This window comes from Emys orbicularis, chromosome 2 (genome assembly GCF_028017835.1).
Source record: "Emys orbicularis isolate rEmyOrb1 chromosome 2, rEmyOrb1.hap1, whole genome shotgun sequence".
NCBI classification, from domain to species: domain Eukaryota; kingdom Metazoa; phylum Chordata; order Testudines; family Emydidae; genus Emys; species Emys orbicularis.
Genome location: NC_088684.1, coordinates 236114246 through 236136154, shown reverse-complemented (window position 1 = coordinate 236136154; position 21909 = coordinate 236114246). Strand labels below are relative to the sequence as shown.

General features: G+C 44.1%; 1 protein-coding gene across 1 annotated transcript in view; it reads right to left on the bottom strand.

Moving 5' to 3' along the window:
- RAPGEF5 (Rap guanine nucleotide exchange factor 5) overlaps positions 1-21909 on the bottom strand; it is a 257733-nt gene that overhangs the window by 194225 nt on the left and 41599 nt on the right. Inside the window, exons 2-3 of the mRNA XM_065399415.1 lie at positions 8966-9016; positions 8517-8623 (exon numbers count right to left, since the gene is read on the bottom strand). Of these exons, the coding sequence (XP_065255487.1) occupies positions 8517-8623; positions 8966-9016 (158 nt within the window). The remainder of the gene's footprint in view (positions 1-8516; positions 8624-8965; positions 9017-21909) is intronic.

Genomic DNA, 21909 nt, shown 5'->3' with positions numbered 1-21909 from the left:
TAGAAAATCAAGTACTGTCCGGATATTCATGATTAGTCCACCACAGGACACTCCACTCTGTAGTCCGTAATGCTGAACTTAAATGAAAAGGCGGTCAATGTGCCCGGGAATGGACAGACAGTCCTCCTGGGATAGCTCGGCATAGCTCTCCTGCAGGTACCGCTCCAGCATGCACACGAGGTTCAACGGCAGGGCGATCTTGTTTGGTCCCCCGTGGTAACACACGTTCCCACGCCATGAGTCCATCAGGTAGTCGGGGATCAGTGCGCGGCACAGCATGGCGGCATACGGCCCAGGCCTCTGCATGCTTTCACGCAGCATCCTTCCCCTCTCGGTCTCCGAGATCCTCATGAGTGTTATGTCACACATGACGCCCTGCTTTAAATTAGGGAGGGGAATGTTAGTATTGGGACTGCTTTACAGCCACGCGGTGGAGGCCTCACAGGGGCAGCATACAGGGATCTTTCCCGGGGACAGCCGCGAGGTGGTGGGACAGGGGCAGAGCTCATGCTTCCCTGATTGCTGCCAGCAGAGAGTGGCCTTGCATTCAGTGCGAAAGGAGCCCAGTGCTACTATTACATGCTTAAGCTGCCACAAGTCTACGGCTTACCATGTTTTCCTGCAGCAGAAGTAGAGGTGTCCTGCAACGCTTCTCTGATCGCAACTGCAGGACCCCAGACACATAAGGCGAGGGCCGAAAATTCGACCTTGTCCTGAGTGCGCATGTGAAAGGTGCAGTGCATGGTGTTGTTCACAGAGAAAGACTATGCTCTTTGTTAGCAACTTCATTTATCTGTCTCAGGAATTGACTCCCTTTTTCCCATTCCCACAGACACATCTGCGACTGTCTCCCAACCCAGCCTGGCATCACACTCCCAGAGGCTAGCGCAGATTAGAAGAAGGAAGAGAAAAACTCGTGAAGACATGTTTTATGAACTTATGGAGTGCTCACGAGAGCAGGCAGCCCAGACGACACAGTGGAGGGAGAACTTGTCACAAATGCACAGAGCAGTCATGGAACGGGAGGAGAGGTGGCGCCAGGAGGACCAGCAGGCTACTCAAACCCTGCTTGGACTAATGAGGGAGCAAACGGAGACGCTCCGGCGCCTTGTGGATGTTCTGCAAGACCGGAGGCAGGAGGACAGAGCACTGCTGCTGTCTATCTCTAACCGCCCTCCCCCGCCACCAAGTCCCACACCCCCCTCACCAAAAGTACAAAGAAGGAGGGGCGGCAAGGTCCGTTAAAACTGTCAGTCGGCCACTGCACACTGCTGCAGCAATGGAAGGCTCTCGTTCCAAAGTTTGAAAAGTCCTTTCCTACCCATCTCACACTAGCCCATGTCCAAGTTTCCTCCCCCCCCCTTTTCATGTGCGGTTCATAATAAAACATCTGTTTCTGTTAAGTACTGTTTCCGAGAGTGTCTTTTGGAGGGGATTCTGTCTGAAGGGGGGGGAAGGGGTTTGTTACTTGGACAGGACAGTCACCTGTAGCAGGCTACAGAGGCGGGGGCAGGTCCAGCATCAGGACACATACACAGCACAGTCACCAGTTACCCTGGTCAGTCTGGGAGGCGGTTTTCTTGTTCTGGGGTGCGAGGGGGTTGATCTGTGACTTTGTGTCGGGGGAGGGCAGTTAGAGATTCTATGCCGCGGTCCTTATCCTGGATCACAGAGCCACGCAGCAGGGGATCTGTTACCCTCCGCCCCCTGCCAGAAAGTCACTTGGCCGACACATACATCCAGTCCCGCCCAGGACTGCTGGCAGGCTGCGTTGAAACAACCAATCCAGCACTGCGGAGCCTGTCATTCCCGGACTTTAGAAGCATCATTTGCATCAAAACACTAAGCCCGCCCCCCGCCACAGTCTGCGTCCCCGGTTTAAAACATTCCCGCGAAAACAGTAAAAAAGAGAACCTTGTTCATTAACAGAACAGAACAGATTTTATTTGTTGGGAAGGTGGGGAAGGGGGTATGTAACTTGGAAGGATAGTCAACAGTAACTGGGTAAAGAAACGGGGGCAGGTTCAGCATCTGTGTCCACAAAGTAAAAAGTCACTGGAGACCCTGTTCAGTCAGGAACCTGGCTTTCAAAGCCTCCCTGATGCACAGCGCGTCCCGCTGTGATCTTCTAATCGCCCTGCTGTCTGGCTGGACGTAATCAGAAGCCAGGCTATTTGCCTCAAGCTCCCACCCCGCCATAAAGGTCTCCCCCTTGCTCTCACACAAATTGTGGAGCACACAGCAAGCAGCTATCACAATCGGGATATTGGTCTCGCTGAGATCACAGCGAGTAGGCTTCTCCATCTCCCCTTGAGACGGCCAAAAGCACACTCCACCACCATTCTGCACTTGCTGAGCCGGTAGTTGAATAGTTCTTTCCCTGAGTCCAGTGCGCCAGTGTAGGGCTTCATGAGCCAGGGCATTAGCGGGTATGCAGGGTCCCCGAGGATGACTGTTGGCATCTCCACATCCCCAACAGTTACTTTGTGGTCCGGGAAGTAAAGACCTTCCTGCAGCCGTCTACACAGACCAGAGTTCCTGAACACCCTAGCGTCATGAACCTTGCCAGGCCATCCAACGTAGATATTGGTAAAACGTCCCCGATGGTCCACCAGTGCTTGCAGCACCATGGAAAAGTAGCCCTTCCGGTTGATGTACTGGCTAGCCTGGTGGTCCGGTGCCAGGATAGGGATGTGAGTCCCATCTATAGCCCCACCGCAGTTTGGGAATCCCATCTCGGCAAAGCCATCTCTGATGAGCTCCACGTTTCCCAGGGTCACTACCTTAGATAGCAGTAGCTTGACGATTGCCCTGGCTACTTGCATAACAGCAACCCCCACGGTAGACTTGCCCACGCCAAACTGGTTAGCGACGGACCGGTAGCTGTCTGGCGTTGCGAGCTTCCAGAGGGCTATGGCCACTCGCTTCTGGACAGTCAGGGCTGCCCGCATCCGGGTGTCCTTTCGCTTCAGGGAAGGGGACAGCAACTCACACAGTTCGAGGAAAGTCCCCTTCCGCATGCGAAAGTTGCGCAGCCACTGGGATTCATCCCAGACCTGCAGCACTATGCGGTCCCACCATTCCGTGCTGGTTTCACGGGCCCAGAATCGCCGTTCAACAGTATCAACAAGACCCAGTGACAGCGAGATGTCCTGGGCGCTGGGTCTCATGTTCTCAGAGAGGTTGGAGCTAGTGTCCGACTTCATGCCGTCACGGTAGTGCCGTAGCCTCCTCTCATGATTGATCTGCAGCTGCCTCTGGTACAGGTGGAGGAGAAGCTGCGAGGCGTTGAGAACTGCCACAACTGCAGCGATGGTCGCAGCGGGATCCATGCTCGCACTGCTGTGGCGTCCGCGCTGTCACTGATCAGAAAAGCGCGCGAACTGATTTCCCGCCGGCGCTTTCAGGGAGGGAGGGAGGGAGGGCTTGAGTGACGGACGGATGACGACAGGCGCCCAAAAGCACCCTCGACACATTTTTTTACCCAGAAGGCATTTGGGGCTCGACCCAGAATTCCAATGGGCAGGGGGGACTGCGGGAACTGTGGGATAGCTGCCCACAGTGCACCGCTTCCAATGTCGACGCTTGCCCCGTTAGTGTGGACTCACAAAGTCTCACAAAGTCGAATTACTGTCCTTAGTGTGGACACACACGTTCGACTTAGTAATATCGATTCCACATAGTCTAATTAACTAAAATCGAAGTACTCTCGTAGTGTAGACAAGGCCTAATTCTATAGTATGAGACAATATATTCATGTAATGTTTAAGAAAAGTTTTGTAAATGAGTTCCAATAGTTCATGGATTAGGAACCCAATTTTATGGAGTTCCAGGGGCTTCTGTATAGATTATTTAGGTTAGTCTTTCTATCTACCCAATGGGACTCAGTGCTCAGTCTAGAAGATACCATCAGAGATGCTTAGTTTTGCAGTTCTCAAACTGTGGATTTGTGTCTCCAGAGATAACATGCTTGTTAACAGCAAAAATGTTTTTAAATAAATAAATAAATAAATAAATAGAGGTGAGAAATAACAGACTTCAACCCTATTGTCCCTCTGCAAATTTGTGTACACAGAGTTAATCCCTTACCTCTCTCTAAAAGTGCAAAGTTTCAAAAAGTTCAATGAATAGAAGATTGTTGGGGACGGAATAGATCTGGGGAAGGAGAAGTCTGGAGACAAATGTGAGAAGGAAGAGACAGGCAGTGGAAACAAAAGTGAAACTGTGCAGCATATTCCAGAAGTCTTGAGGTCTTTCTGAGTGTAGCCTTCATTGATTTGAGATCTACCATACCATTCTCTCACTAGAAGGGAAAACCTATAATGGCAGCAGGCTGTAAAAGAGACCCAGTTTGGGCATACCTGTGGGTAGGACAGGCTTGCGTGCAAAATACAAACAGTGCAACAAAAATGCAAGGCCTGGTTGCCCAAATGAAACAACATCATGAGACGTGTTCCTTCTCAGGAGGAAGCTGCATTGAAGATGATGAAAGGAACATGTCTGAACACGCAGGATCTTCAGGTTGGGTAAACTTTTTTATTTCATACTTCTTTCTTAAGGACTGCCTGTCTTCCCTTCTGGACTATTCTTGAATTCTCATGTTTGAGCAAAAATATAGTTGTTACTCTATGGTACTATCATTTTACATGCAGTTGTGATAAAAAAAATAAATAGCTGAAATAGGCAGATCTTCCTTTTACAATTTCACCTTTAAAGTAGTACTGAGTGTCAGTGAATGCAATGAGTAACACTAAATGAGCAGTATGGTAATAATAATTAAATAACTGCATCGACTTATTTTGTTTAGGAGAATCCATCCTCAACATACAGGATTCTGAAGACTATCCACCTTCAAGATCACCATCATTTTCTATAGTGTTTCAGTCACATAATGTATGTCACATAGCCACAATATATCACCTGTAGCAAAAAGGAAAAAAAATCTCCACCATCCAGAAACAACCATAGATCAGTTTGTGATAAGAACCAGCAGATTACAAAGAGGTAATTGATGAAAAAATTGCCTGGTTTGTTTATGCAACAAACTCTCCTTTCGGTATGATTGAGAACCCACACTTCATTAACATGGTTTAGTCATTAAGACCAGGATACAGTCCACCCAGAGCAGATGTCGCAGGCAGATTGCTGGATAAAGTGTATGAAAGAGAAATTGAGCAGTGTGCAAAAGGTCTAGAGGGTGAAATTGTTAACCTGAGTCTTGATGGGTGGAGCAATGTCCACAATGATCCTGTTGTATGTGCTTGTGTGACAACAGAAGGGAATGTCTTCCTTACAGAAACAATTGATACATCAGGAAATGCACACACAGCAGAATACTTACAAGAAGTAGCAGTAAAAGCTATAACAAACTGTGAAAAAAATTCAAATGTCTAGTACGCAGTTTGGTCACAGACAATGCTGCAAATGTATCCAAGATGAGAAGAAATTATTTAGAAGAGAGTCCCAAGCTAACAACATACGGCTGCAGTGCTCATTTGATGCACCTACTTGCCAAAGACTTCAGTGTTCCAGAAATAAAGGCTAATGTTGTTGAAATTGTAAAATACTTCTGTAACAACCACTTTGCAGCAGATGCTCTGAAAAAAGTGGGAGGAACCAAGCTAACTCTCCCCAAGATGTGCGATGGAACTCAGTAGTGGCCTGTTTTGAGCACTATATCAAGAACTGGCCTAATTTGATGACAATTTGTGAACAAAATCGTGAAAAAATAGATGGCACTGTCACAGCCAAAGTTCTCAACATTGGGCTTAAAAGAAATGTTGAACATATGCGGAGTACCCAAAAGTGACACTAGTGAACTGGTGGAAGTCACCTAAGCACTCGGATTCTACACTTTACACTTTTAGAGAGAGGTAAGGGATTAACTCTGTGTACACAAATTTGCAGCGGGACAATAGAGTTGAGGTCAGTTATTTCTCACCTCTATATATTATTTAGTTATTTATTTAAAACATTTTTGCTGTTAACAAGCATGTTATCTCTGGAGACACAAATCCACAGCTTGAGAACTGCAAAACAAAGCATCTCTGATGGTATCTTCTAGACCAGGGGTGGGCAAACTTTTTGGCCTGAGGGGCACATCGGGGTTGCGCAACTGTATTGAGAGCCGGGTAGGGAAGGCTGCGCCCCCCAAACAGCCTGGCCCCCACTCCCTATCCAGCCCCTCCCACTTCCTGCCCCCCCAACCCATCCAACCCCCCCTGCTCCTTGTCCCCTGACCGCCCCCTCCCGGGAACCCCTCGCCCTATCCAACCCCCCTGCTCCTGTCCCCTGACTGCCCCGACCCCTATCCACACCCCTGTCCCCTGACAGTCCCCCCGGGACTCCCACCCCCTATCCAACCGCCCTCTGCTCCTCGTCCCCTGACCACCCCCTCCCGGGATCCCCCGCCCCTAACTGCCCCCCAGGATCCCACCCCCTTATCCAACCCCCCCGCTCCCTGTCCCCTGACTGCCCTCCCAACCCCTATCCACATCCCCGCCCCCTGACAGGGCCCCCGGAACTCCCACTCCCAACCCTCCCTGTTCCCCATCCCCTGACTGCCCCCCCAGAATCTCTGCCCCATCCAACCACCCCCTCCTCCCTGACTGCCCCCCCTGCTCCCCACCCCCTTACCAGCAGCAGGAGCTCGCAGCCGCGACACCCGGCCAGAGCCAGCTGCGCTCCCCACGCTGCCCAGCGGGAGCGGCAGGCCAGAGTGCAGCCAGCGCGGCTGCGGGAAGGGGGGATAGCGGGGGAGGGGCCAGGGACTAGGCTCCCCAGCCGGGAGCTCAGGGGCCGGGTCAGATGCAGCCCGCTGGCCATAGTTTGCCCACGTCTGTTCTAGACTGAGCCCCATTGGGTAGATAGAAAGATTAACCTAAATAATTTATACAGAAGCCCCTGGAACCCCATAAAATTGGGTCCTTAATCCATGAACTATTGGAACTCATTTACAAAACTCTTCTTAAACATTACATGAATATATTGTCTCATACTATAGAATTAGAATTTATAATTCCTATTCCATGATGAGATATCTTTGAGCTATAATGCATCTTAATTAAAGCTATCTTTAGAGAGAGTTCTTTGAAGGGGTCAACAAACATGTGGACAAGGGGGATCCAGTGGACATAGTGTACTTAGATTTCCAGAAAGCCTTTGAAAAGGTCCCTCACCAAAGGCTCTTATGTAAATTAAGTTATCATGGGATAAAAGGGAAGGTCCTTTCATGGATTGAGAACTGGTTAAAAGACAGGGAACAAAGGAATAAATGGTAAATTCTCAGAATGGAGAGGGGTAACTAGTGGTCTTCCCCAAGGGTCTGTCCTAGGACCAATCCTATTCAACTTATTCATAAATGATCTGGAGAAAGGGGTAAACAGTGAGGTGGCAAAGTTTGCAGACGATACTAAACTGCTCAAGATAGTTAGGACCAAAGCAGACTGTGAAGAACTTCAAAAAGATCTCACAGAACTAAGTGACTGGGCAACAAAATGGCAAATGAAATTTAATGTGGATAAATGTAAAGTAATGCACATTGGAAAAAATAACCCTAACTATACATACAATATGATGGGGGCTAATTTAGCTACAACAAATCAGGAAAAAGATCTTGGAGTCATCGTGGATAGTTCTCTGAAGACATCCACGCAGTGTGCAGAGGTGGTCAAAAAAGCAAACAGGATGTTAGGAATCATTAAAAAGGGGATAGAGAATAAGAAGGAGAATATATTATTGCCCTTATATAAATTGATGGTACGCCCACATCTTGAATACTGCGTACAGATGTGGTCTCCTCATCTCAAAAAAGATATACTAGCACTAGAAAAGGTTCAGAGAAGGGCAACTAAAATGATTAGGAGTTTGAAACGGGTCCCATATGAGGAGAGATTAAAGAGGCTAGGACTTTTCAGCTTGGAAAAGAGGAGACTAAGGGGGGATATGATAGAGGTATATAAAATCATGAGTGATGTGGAGAAAGTAGATAAGGAAAAGTGACTTACTTATTCCCATAATACAAGAACTAGGGGTCACCAAATGAAATTAATAGGCAGCAGGTTTAAAACAAATAAAAGGATGTTGTTCTTCACACAGTGCACGGTCAACTTGTGGAACTCCTTGCCTGAGGAGGTTATGAAGGCTAGGACTATAACAGCGTTTAAAAGAGAACTGGATAAATTCATGGAGGTTAAGTCCATTGATGGCTATTAGCCAGGATGGGTAAGGAATGGTGTCCCTAGCATCTGTTTGTCAGAGGGTGGAGATGGATGGCAGGAAAGAGATCACTTGATCATTACCTGTTAGGTTCACTCCCTCTGGGGCACCTGGCATTGGCCACTGTCAGAAGACAGGATACTGGGCTAGATGGACCTTTGGTCTGACCCAGTATGGCCGTTGTTATGTTCCTCAAAAAGCATTTTATCAAAAAAATCCAATTTTTTTTTAAATCATTGATTTTTATCCACCCTGCATAAAAATAATGCAAGTTAATTAGAGCAAATTAACTTTGTTACCTGCAAATTCCTGTAAGGTACACTCTGTCTTTAATCAGGTCAGAAGCTTGAACTGTAAAAATATTCCTGAGAGCTCTCCCAGCACATGAAGAACTCTCTCCATAAATCTAAAATGAAAAGACAAATTGCTTGTTTATCTAGATACAGAAAGTTAGAACACTTAAATACACAAAAAGGTACTGAATTAAGTTAAACTGGTATAAATGTGATTAAAAGTGGTGTGATGTAAGTCTACATCTGGGTTTACACCACAGTAGTTAAATAGATTTATCTATATTGGTAAAAATTTTCTAATGTAGACAAGCCAAAAATTGTACAAGTGGCTCTAACTGCAGGCTATATTCATAAATTACTCAAAAGCCAAGATTAAGCAAATGAAACAAAAAAAATATATATTCTTCCTTCTAAGTCTTTCAGCATGTGGAATTAAAATGAAGTTTTAAAAATACCTTGCTTGAAGGGTTTTCCAGGTATGGATTTGAAATTCGTCTGGACAAATTCTGTAAAAGATAGATGGATAAAGTCATTATCTGTAACCAAAAATAGGAGTAAGAGAAAGGTAGGTCATTTATCTATTGAAACATGGGTTAAAATCATTTATAAGTCACCAGAGGTATCCTGTGTGGCCTCATTCTAGTCCTTTGTGCACATTTGTTCACATCATAAAGACTGTAATAGGTCCAGTATTTTTTAAATGATCTGAAAAGGGAGGTGAGCAATGAGGTAGCACAATGCAGAGGATACAAAATTATTTAGGTTATTCAGGACCAGAGCAGATTGTGATGAACTTCAAAAGAGACCTAAACTAACTAGGTTAATGGACAACAACATGAAGGCAAATGAAGTTCATTGTTGATATATGCAAAGTAATGCACATTGGAGGGAAAATTTTAAACTCCTCATATTGCTAAATTGACTGTCCACCTAGTAAAGGAACCTGGGTGTCCCTGTAGACAGCTCAATGAAGACCTCCTCTTCAATGTGCAGCTGTGGTCAGAGAAGCAACAAGATATCAGGAGGCATGAGGAATGAGATGGTAAATAGTGAGATAATGCTTTATGTAAATCAATAGCGTCCCCTCATCTAGGAGCACAGTGTGCAGTACTGGTCACCCCATCTCAAAGAGGATATTGCAGAGTTTAGAGAAGGGCAACAAGAAACTCATACATGAGGAGAGATTGAAAAGACTGAAATTACTTGCCTTAGAAAGGGGATGATTAAGAGTGATATGATGAAAGCATATAAAACAAATGGATGGTATAGAGAAGAGAGAACAGATGTTCCCACTCTATCTCAGGAAACAATCAAACAAATCAAACAACCACCACACACACCAAGACGACATTCAACGGCCTGAAAAGATGGAAAATTCAAAATGGGTAAAAGCAAATATTTTTCTCGAAATGCATAAACAAACTGTGGAACTCATTGCCACGAGAAGACATGGAAACCAAGAAATTAGCAAGATTCAAAAGTGACTGGATGTTTATAGGAAATAAAATATATCCAGAGTTAACAATAATAATAATAATTTTGGAAGGAATATTTAACTTAATGCTTCAGGGCTTAACCCACTCTAACTACTAGAGATCAGGAGACCAGATGTGAGGGGGCAGATTATTCCAAATCTGCCTGCTGTGAGTTTCTTACATCTGACTCTAGAGCATCTAGTTATGGACACTGCCAGACAAGATACTGGACTAGAGGTCTACTGGTCTTATCCAGTATGGCAATTTCTGTGTTCCTATAAGTGGAACACCACACAATTCAGCTCAGTATATAAATATTGCCTAAAAGAATCCCAGAACTGGAATAATAGCAGGTCAGGATCAAGGTGCGCTGGCAGAACAGTATAAGTATTGCATTGCTCATGTTAGTCCAAGTTCTAGGCAACATTATTAATTCCTTACTTCAAGAATGGCCCAATTTGCATACAAGATATTTTAATAAAAAAGTCTCATGAAAACAGTGGAATAATTATTGAACTTATTTCAGAAACACCTAACTTTTTATATATTTAATAGAACTCAACATACAACAACAACAACTAGATAACACTTCTTACATTTTCAAAGCTCTGTACAACATTACAACTGTTACTGCGGTTCTATGCTCCTTATGTGACAGAAGGAAGCTCAGTATGGAGACAAACAAAATGAGGCTAAATCTATTTTCCTTTCCCCCATATCCAAAAAATAGAGTAAATGGTGGTGTTATGATCTTTCTAATATGCATGTTATTAGCATGTGGTAATGCTTCACTTGATTTGTTCTCAAATCCTTCATTGTGTATTTATCAATTCAGTAGCTACAAACCTCACTTATTGTAGCTGCATATTCCGGGTTATAAGTTGATATTTCCCCCTGTATTCCAAAGTTAACAGTGACTATAACATTATTTGTCAGTTAGCTAGTAAATTCGAGTACATAAGATGGCTAATTCCTTTCATTCCAAGGAAAATTCAACCCAAGACAAGGACAATAATGTTCCACTGAGGCAAGTCTACACTACAAAATTAAGTCGACCTAAGTTACATCAACATACAGCCACCACAGTACTTGAATCAGTTTTACATGTCCACGCTATGCTCCTGGCGTCAGCAGTGCGTTCTCTCACCAGGAGCGCTTGCACCAATTTAACTGTCAATATGGAGCATTTGGGGACAGTTTCTGAAAGGCAGCAACTGTTGATGTAAGCAGCACAGTATCTACACTGACACTATGTCGACCTAACTACATCGACTCTCGTGGAGTGATTAAGTTGGTGTAGTGGGCGAGTTATGTCGGTGGGAGCAACATTTTAGTGTGGACGCTTACAGAGTTAGGTCGATGTAAGCTGCCTAACATTGACCTAACTCTGTAGTGTAGACCAGGCTGAGATTGTGGGGTGAGATGGGGAGGAAAGTCTTTTCAGTTTCTGACTGAAAAAGAAATTCCAACAATGAGATAAACAACCAGATCAATGCACCCTTCAGATGCCTTGGACACAACCCCTTCCCAGTCAGTACCACCCTCTTTCAGGGCTGGAACCCACCCCTAATCCGCCTTTGCCCACTTGATTGGTTTAATTATCTCTGCATTATCAAAACAATTATAAGTAGAGTTGGTATCCCCTACGATTAACTCATGTAACAGTTTCCATGTTAAAAAAAAAATGCAATTTTTAAAAAAAGAACTTCTCACCCTCCAATGCTTGCAGGGGGCAATTGTAAACAAGCAAGGGGGTACCCTTAGGGTGATGGAGATGCAATTTGCTGGTCCCATTAAATGTTGTGCAGATATTGCTGAGTTTTATGCAGGTAAAATTGCCATTTCCCATGTACAGCTTGTGCTGCACATATTAATTTTGTCAACAAGTCAGAAATAACAGCAAAAAACTGAACACTAAAGTCTTGTGCTCACACCTGCCTTGGTGCCTCAATTCAGCACACAACACTGGGAAGCAGGTGGAGCAGAGACTCAGCCCAGCTGATGTTGAAGCAGCTGTAGTAGAGAAGGCAGGGCCAGACCAGGCTATACCCCTACCTCTCAAACCAGCACACAGCCCCAGCAGTGCATCTCTCCCATCCACCTTTTTCCTAAAAACAAAAAACTAAGAAAGAAAAACACTGCAAAGACAAAATGATGTAGGTTGCAAAAGTCAAACCCCTGAAAGTTAGGAAATGCCAGAAGTGTTGTGTAATGAATAGGGCCTCAAAATTATGAGATATTGCTATTTAAGAACTGCCCAGACATCAAGGCTTTTAAAAGGTGTGAGAATAAAACAAAACAAAAAAAACCCTTAAAATCTAACGGCAAGATTTCTTCAGACTTTCCAAGGAGTCTGAGGAAACTCAGAATTTCTGCAGCCTTTCACAAGAGTGTACTGTTGGCGAAACCAAAGATACTTCCCTTTTCTCCCTGTTTGTGAATTAATTTTAAAAACAGATATCAAACACTGGGATATTATGTTGCCAGATACAGTTGTGGCAAAATAGGGAACCTGAGTGAATCAATGATGTATAAAAGGGAGTAATATTGTAAACTTTAATGACAGGATTTACCTCATGGACAATCCTGCTAAGGAAAGAAGTGTTCATATTGATTTCTTTTAGTTTAGTGACAAAATGAAGAAGTAAGGCAAATATTTACAGTCAAGCATGTTTATGCTACCAAGGTAGTGTAATACACTTGTGCTGAAAGCGACAGTAAATGAAAGGGACTGAAACAAAATAGTGTATTTCTAAGAACACAAGGAATAATCAGAAATGTAACTATAGTGAGGCAGAATGGCCTCCCTCTGAGCCTGAGATGGAGGGACCACTGCACTCTCCCTGGTGGGTGGAGCCAAGCCAGCCCTGCCTCCTGCGCTGGAAGCAGAGGGGAGGGACAGGAAGTGTAAGAGGCGGACCCATTAGGTCAGTTGGTCCAGAGCCAGAAAAGGAGGCAAATGTCTCTAGCCCACTGCAGGACTCTGGACAAGACCCCCTTGCCATGCAGCATGCTGGCCTTGGAGGAGAAAGAGTGGGAAGAGTTGCTGGGACTGCTGTCTGCCACTTACCCCCGAAGAGACTGAGGGCCTGCAGACTACGGAGCCACAACCATGGACTGTGGGAGGAGGTAGCCCAGGGGAACCAGACATTAGTCAGGTTGTGCTGTCGCAATACAAGTCAGCATATTTCAGCAGGATCCCCGCTGACCCCCGCCACTGTTAGGTCCCTGGCCCTGCGCCCTGGTGGAGTAGGGTGGGACCGGGTCCCCCTGCCGCCAATCCCAACCCTGGGGTGGTGGCCTACCTACCCTAGGCCAGATGGCCTGTACCTTGTTTGTGGCTTGCCCCAGCCAGAAGGCTGCAAGCCCCTAAACTGTTGTCTGCTTTAACCAGGAGGCTAGGCTAAAGACTTGCCAATTGCTTACTGCTGTGCCCTGCTTAGAGGGCTAGAGCTCAGGCTGTAGCTGCTGTCTGCCTGAGCCAGAAAGCTTGGGCTAAAGACTGCTTGTTGCCCTGCTCTGCCCTGCCCATCTTTCATTCCACCTATGTTTGCAGTGTCAGCTCCTAGTGTGAACAATAACTGAGCTGAAATCTGGCAGCTGAACAAAGGTCTGGTGATAAGTAACACGCGGACTCTCTTGGGTGATGATCCAAATCAGTCAATTAACTACTTCCTGAAACTGATACCCAATTAGAAGGAAATATACATGCTTACATATGTGCTTTAAAGATTGTGACAAAGTTACAACTTGTGTCCTTGTTTGGAAACAAGACTGTTGTAAAGCAGCTCTGAAAGTGAACAAGTTAACATCATGGCTTGAATAGGGACTGGGAGTGGCTGGCTCACTACAAAAGCAATTTTCCCTCGCTTGGTATTGACACCTCCTCATCAACTATTGGGAGTGGACCACATCCACCCCTGACTGAATTAGCCTTGTCAACACTGGTTCTCCACTTGTAAGGTAACTCCTGTGATGGGTTGGATCACAGAAACCCCCTTGGGGCTGCCAACTGATGTGCCAAGACTATTTCTGCCCCTGCTTTCCCTGCCAGCTTGGGACTCCAGCACCCTGTCTTGTTGAGCCAGACACCAGTCTGCTCCAACACAGGCCCAGAGTCTGAACCACGTCCCCTAACAGCTGTAGGCTTAATTGAAAGCAGCTTAAGAAGTGTTCCGGTCTTTAACACTCAGATGCCCAACTCCCAATGGGGTCCAAACCCCAAATAAATCCATTTTACCCTGTATAAAGCTCATACAGGGTAAACTCAAATTGTTTGCCCTCTATAACACTGATAGAGAGAGATGCACAGTTGTTCCCCCCCCCCCCCCAGGTATTAATACATACTCTGGGTTAATTAATAAGTAAAAAGTGATTTTATTAAATACAGAAAATAGGATTTAAGTGGTTCCAAGTAGTAACAGACAGAACAAAGTGAATTACCAAGCAAAATAAGACATACAAGTCTATGTCTAATACAGTAATAAAACTGAATACAGGTAAAACCTCACCCTCAGAGATGTTCCAGTAAGCTTCCTTTTACCGATTAGTCTCCTTCTAGTCTGGGTCCAGCAATCACTCACACCCCCTGTAGTTACTGTCCTTTGTTCTAATTTCTCTCAGGTATCCTTGGGGGTGGAGAGGCTCGCTCTTGAGCCAGCTGAAGACAAAATGGAGGGGTCTCCCAGGGGTTTAAATAGACTCTCTCTTGTGGGTGGAGATCCCCTCCTCTCTCCTATGCAAAGTCCAGCTCCAAGATGGAGTTTTGGAGTCACATGGGCAAATCACATGTCCATGCATGACTCAGTTTTTACAGGCAGCAGCCATTATTTACATGCTACCCTGAACGTCCTCAGGTAGACTTCTTATGTGGATTGGAGCTTTCCAAGATTCATTGTCCTTTAAGTATCAGAGGGGTAGCCGTGTTTGTTGCTTTTTACAGATTCAGACTGAGGGTCCTGTGGCACCTTTAAGACTAACAGAAGTATTGGAGCATAAGCTTTCGTGGGTGAATGCCCACTGATGAAGTGGGCATTCACCCATGAAAGCTTATGCTCCAATACTTCTGTTAGTCTTAAAGGTGCCACAGGACCCTCTCTGTTGCATTGTCCTTTAAGTGTTTCTTGATTGGGCACTTAATTTGCACATTCCATTCTCAAGAAGCTGACCAAATGCTTTACTAAGGCTATTTAGAAATCAAGCAAGAACACAGCCAATATTCATAACTTTGAATACAACAATGACACATGCATACAAATAGGATGAATAGATTCAGTAGATAACCTTTACAGAGATATGCTACATGGCATATATAGCATAAAACATATTCCAGTTATGTCATATATATACACACACATTCATAAGCATATTTCGATGGAGCCTTATGGGGTGCACCATCACAACTCCCTTCTCTTCATGTGCCAATATAGATTTATGCCTGTATCTGTAATTTTCACTCCATGCATCTGAAGAAGTGGGTTTTTTACCCACAAAAGCTTATGCCCAAATAAATCTGTTAGTCTTTAAGGTGCCACCGGACTCCTCATTATTTTTGTTGTTCACTAAGATTGTGAAACGCCGCACAAGTGTTTACCATAGTTAATAGTTTCATACTGCCTTGCAAGTTCTAGGTGTATACAGACCTAAAACAAGACCAAGTATGCAAGCCTCTTGAACTGCACTTAGTCTATAAAATCAGTCATAAATGTAGCAGTGTGTTAAATAGTGTTAATCAGATCCTCAGGCTAATATAATGTGTGGCAAAGTAGGTTAAAAGGGTTGACTACTGTAGATCCATTAGGAAGAGGACCCTGGTGAATTGCCATACAAGTAATTGACCAAAATCTCTTATTCCTTTTCTTTGTTTTCCATCTGTGTTAACACCAGAGTTAAGAACTGATTCGCACAAGTGAGGCTCTATTCTGAGGGGCTCAGTCAAAAATCTACGGAAAGTTACCTTCCCACGATAGCAATCACTTTTAAGTGTGATTTTCTGTTATGGTTGTGTTACTTGATTCTGAAAACCTGGATGGTTATCATACTGACCAATCTTCTAGTTTGTTAGAAAAATCATAGTCCAGTACTATTTTTACCATCTCATTTCCTATATTATTAGTTGCTGTTGCTAAGGATAGTTAATAAAACTGTAAATTTTAACTCTAAAGTCCTTTTTCTTTAGTTAAGCAATCAAAATTCAGAGAGAGTCCTAACAAAGGTGGTATGGGTTATCAGTTAAGCACTTTGTTTAACTAAAGTTTGTTTCATACCCTATCTTTCTTTACAGTTGCCAACTCTCACAATTTCATCATGAGTCCTTCTTAAATCCCCGGAGCTCATCAAGTACGATTAGGTGAGAATTTCAGATTTCATTTAAAAAACAAAAACATTGACATTTCTAGTGCTTATGATTACAGAGGGGAAAAAAACTTTAAAATATTACCTGAATGCCCTTTAAAGGCAAGCAAAAAAAGGCAATTAATTTATTTTTAAATACCATGGTGTTTTGGGGAGGCCTGACTCCTGATTTTTGAATGTCTGAGTTAGCAATACTAATGCTCATTTGATTTTTTCCCCCCACAAGACCTCAGCCTCATTCAATGCACAGGATGGACAGTGTTAATGGAATGAGTCTCAATTGTGTAGTGAGCAAGGCTGTTATCTATAGGACCGCTGCCTCATTTAATCTAGAAGCTGGAAGGTGTGCAGAGAAGGAGGTGAATGCCTGAAGACAAAGATGACTTTTTAGATAAGCCAATAAAAGGCCACCCAGCAGAACCAAGTTCCCTGGCTCTGCCACAGAATTTTGGCAGGTGGCCAGTAATTGTGCATTCCTCATTGTTTGAGTGTCCAGTGTGAGAAAACTCAGGTCCAATTTCTGGAAGTGTGGAGAATTCACAACTGCTATAGAAGTCAATGGGATTCTCAGGACCTCTGACAGTAAGGCAGTGAGGTCAGAAGGAATGAACACAAGGTTGTGCATCAGAGAGTCCAGAGTTCTAATTCGGAATGTGTGACATCTGGCAAGCCACATTGTCTTTGTCTCAGTCTCCCTCTTTGTAAAATTGGGATAACAATATTGTTATCTTCGCAGCTACCCTACCAGATAGATCTGTTAATGTTTGTGAAGCACTCAGACTCTGGTGATGACCACCACAGCAAACATCAGAGGAAATGCATAATTCTGTATTCAAAGCTAAGTTTAGATGATGTGCCATAAGTAAGGTGATGGCTGTTGGGCCATGCATTGAATCATGAGGATAAAAAGAAGTATTTAAAAGCTGTCTTGTTCTACAAGTGCTGCCTGTCCTGTTAGATTGGGGGTCCTGTGGAAAAAACGGTATAAGATTGTGCAATTAAAGACCTAATTCTGGTGTTTCCTAATTTTCAAGTACTTGAATTTTCAACCTAAATATCTTTCTTTTTATAGTAGGTTTTATATCTATATCTATAGATAGAGATAGATAGAGATCAGCATAAGTTTCATTTTTGCAAGTCTACTTTGAGAAAGTCCCTTGTTTTTTAATATATGCAATAGTTAAATACAAGTAATATGGTTGTCAGTACTGGATCCAGGAGAGAAAGGGGGTCAACCCAGACATGTCCCCTACCTTTTGCCAAAAAGAAAACAAATCCCTTTTAAAGTCCTGAACCACCACCCCTTCTGCAAGCTTTTGAGAAATACTGTATACTCCCATGATATGGTTATATTCGGTCAAGATTTAGCCCAAAATGGAGAATAAATAGAGGGGATTTCAGGGAGGTATTTTAAGATTACAAAGGGTACAGGAAACATTGAAAGTCCCCTGTTTTCATGCTGGTGTTACAAGCACAGGAAAAACTTGATTAAATTACCTGACAGTAATTTTAAACAAACAGAAGGAAATACTTCTTTAGGCAGCATGTAGTCAGCTTCTGGAATTCACTGCCAGAGGAGATCAGAGTCTTACTGAAGCTGGATTTTTAAGAGGGTTGGCTAGCTTGATGACTAATAAAAATGAGCCAGATTCTCAACTAGTATAAATCAGCATCACTCCACTGAAGACAGTGGAGCAATGCCAGTTTACACCACCTGAGGGTCTGAGCCATTATTTTTACATGTATAACTGCAGATAAGGGTAAGAATATCTTGTTTCAGCACTCAATCTGATTGCTGTAGGAGTTGGGAAGAAATTCTCCTGCCACAGGTATACAGTACTGCTCAACAAGCAAGGTGAATTACAAGGGGATTTGTGTCTTCCTTTGAATCAGCAAGTAGTATACCATCATAGATGGCAGGGTACCAGACTTGATAAGAGTGATGGTTTGATCCACTATGGTAATTCTCATGTAGCTGCTGGAAAAGTTGGAGATATATTAACAGATCCTGCTCCATATTTTGATGTAACTGAGCTGCACAATTTGGAGCTGAACCAAAATTTGTATGTATTTAGACATGGGGTTTTAGTTTGGCCTCATCTCTAGGCAGGAGCCATTTGTCTGTTCACATTAGCTATGTCTACTCTAGCTCTTTTTTCCCCACTGAAAGCTATTCCACCATGGCTAACACCAGTGCAGCTCCACTGGTGGTAATCAGAGTTGGGAAAATAACTCTTTTGGTTTATTAGTGAGACAAGGTGGGTGAGGTAGTATCTTTTATTGGACCAACTTCTCTTTGTGAGACAGACAAGCTTTTGAGCCTCTTCAGATTGGGGGGGGGGAGAAGAAGGGGGGGTAAATCGATTCAGGTCAAACCAAAACAGAAAACTGAAAAATTTCAACAAAAATCAAGCCACTGATTTTGGGTCAAATAAAATAGGTTTTGCTTGACCCCAAATGGACTTTTTTCAGGCATTTCTAGAGGACTAGATTCAAAGTGACTATCTACTGTCATTGGGCCAGATAGAAGGAAAATGACTCCATAACCTGGTTGTTAGGGCACTCATCTGGTATGTGGGAGATCCAAGGTCAGTCCCTGCTCCAATGACCATTTATTTATGAAAAGCGGAACAGCTTTAGCAGGAGACACTAAAGCCTTGTTTACACTGGCAGCAGCATGTAGGATAGAGGAACTACATGTGCAATTAAATGCCACAGTGAACAGCATGCTGTGTCCACACTGTGGTGTGTAGCTACATGCAAGAGTGAAAGTCTCTGGCAGGGGTGAGCTGCTAGAGTCTTTCCCCACTGCCTCTCCCCTGCCAGAGCCTTTCCCCACCACAAGGAGATGCTGGAGCCTTTCCCAGCAACAGGGAAGCTCTGGCAGTCCTCTGGCCGTCATGACCAGGTTGTGAGCAGTCAGACCTAGTGGTCAGAGTGGGAGTTGGGAGTCAGGCAAATCTGGTAACAGAGTCTGAGTCCATGACAGGCCAGAGGGCAAACCAGGAGTCAGGCAAGCAGGGTCCGGTTACCAGGAGGTCAGAGTCCAACATAAGCCGAAGGGTAAACCAAGAGTTAGACATCAGAAGACAGGCAGGGTCAAAAGCCAGAGTCTGGGATCTCTCGTGCACAAGGTCTGAAGCAAGACAGGAGGGCAGTCTATGTTGTTACTCAGACAACTCCCTGTTATGCCAGCCAATCAGTGGGCTTAGAGGAGCAGCCACGCAAGGCCCTGCTAGGTGGTACTTCCTGCTGGGCCCAGCCTCACAGGGTCCTTCTGTGGGAGCCCTGTCTAATCCTCCTGTGATGATGTGGAGATGTCAGTAGCCCAGAACCCCCGTGGTCCCAGCTTCTAGCCCTGCAGGTTCTCACATTGGCAGTGGGGAGACAGCAGGACACTACCCTGCTAAAATAGTAGTATAGATGAGGGTGGCTGTGACACTGAAACACTGGGCAACTTGGGTATGACCCGTAAAAAACTTACAAGAGGCACTGAAGTGTAATCAAGAATCTACTTGTTTGTGAATTTCAAAGAGATGTTATAGACCAGCAATCATTAATCCATTTATTTGTAGTAACAGAAATCAAGGGTAGATGCAAAGTATATTTGTCTGTGTTTACCTGTATCTTGTTAGAATTTTAACAATGTGATCTAATTAGCTTGTAGATGCTAATCCTGTTCCTGTCTCATAATGCTTCATTACTGTATTCTATTGACTCAGAGATCAAATGGGGATATTATCATTTAGATGGGACTTGTCCTGTAGTAATATTATTGTCCTCATCTCTCCTAGAAAATTGTAATTCCACATAGTAAACTACCTGTGAACTGTTTTGACAGTTTGAATGGCTAATTGCCTTATGTTGATGAATACAACTAGCTTACCTGTGTATGCATAGGAATAGAAGATTAGCTTCAAAGCAACATTCTGCACTGCCTATTCTTCATCGGGGAAAGGTCCTGCTGTGACAACTGCTGTCAAGAGCCTTATCAGCTTGCTAAAGGACTATAAAGAAAAAGCCCCCCGCGTGATCCTATCATCTCTAGTCTGCTTAAATTTTGAAAAGGGAAAAGTATAAATCGTCAGACTGAGATCTTCCAAATAATTACACTGCTCTACAGCCAAAATGCTTCTGAAATAAATGTAGTCAAACTTTACTAATTCTGGGTCACTGAGAACGAAAATGATGCTTAAAATTGTTGATTGGCTCTAGTTTTCAAGATATGCTATTGGGTCAGTATATACGACCCTTGACTTGGGAATGGCGGAGGATAAGTGAGTTATAAAGGGAAGGGATCTCAATTTAAACCAGAAATGACTAAAATACATCTTTGACTGGATCTATGAATAAATCTATGACTGGGTTTGGACAGTACTTGCTTTTTAGGCAAAACGATGAATGATGCAATCTGAAGCTGGTATTGCGTCATACATGATATGAATTGCATCATGTTATTCCTAGAAGTCATGGATGATGCAATCATAACGAAGCTTACATCACTCTGCTGAACAAATTGCCCTATATCAGCTCTAGAAATCATACAGTGTCGTGCTCTCTTATTTGTCAGTGTTTGATTTTGCAAAGGGACACATTTCTGTTTAGCCAAAGTGAGCAGAGATGCCTCGTACTTGTGTGAACAGTGCAGATAACTTCTGCTATGTTTGTGGTGAAGTGACTTTTGCATCACAAAAGCGCAGTATAACCACTATGGTTAAGAAAGCCTATCACCTTTATTTTGGCTGCAAAATTGGAGACCAGGACAAGAGGTGGGCCCCACACATATGCTGCAACACTTGTGCAACAAATCTTCGCCAGTGGTTGAACAGGAAAAGGAAATCTATGCCTTTTGCAGTGCCAATGATTTGGAGAGAGCCAACAGATCATACCAGCAATTGTTACTTCTGCATGGTGCCTCCAGTTGGGAAAGGTGTGTCAAAGAAGAAAAAGTGGACTGTGCATTATCCGAACATTCCATCAGCTATACGCCCAGTACCCCACGGAGAAGGACTGCCGGTTCCTGATGCACCAGAATCATTCTCACTTGAGTCAGACGAGGAAGAGGATGAAACTTCTGGTCCTGAACCATCAATGTCACAGGACCCACATTTTCTCCCATCCTCCTCCTCTGAACCACACCTCATAACACAAGGTGAACTGAATGACCTTGTCAGGGATTTGGAACTACCCAAGAGTAAGGCAGAGCTGTTGGGCTCCAGACTACAGCAGTGGAATCTCCTGGCAGGTGATGTTAGGGTTTCCATGTTCCGTGACCGTCAAAAGGATCTTGTCCCATTCTTCTTCATGGAAGGTAATCTTGTAGCCTGCAACAACATCGATGGTGTGATGGCAGTCCTCAACATCTTTCACGATCCAGATGAGTGGAGACTGTTCATTGATTCATCGAAGACGAGTCTTAAAGCTGTTTTACTGCATAATGGCAATGTTTTGCCATCAATTCCAGTTGGTCATGCAGTCCATATGAAGGAAACCTATGACAACATGAAACAACTTTTGAGGTGCATAAACTATGACCAACATCAGTGGCAGCTTTGTGGCGATTTGAAGTT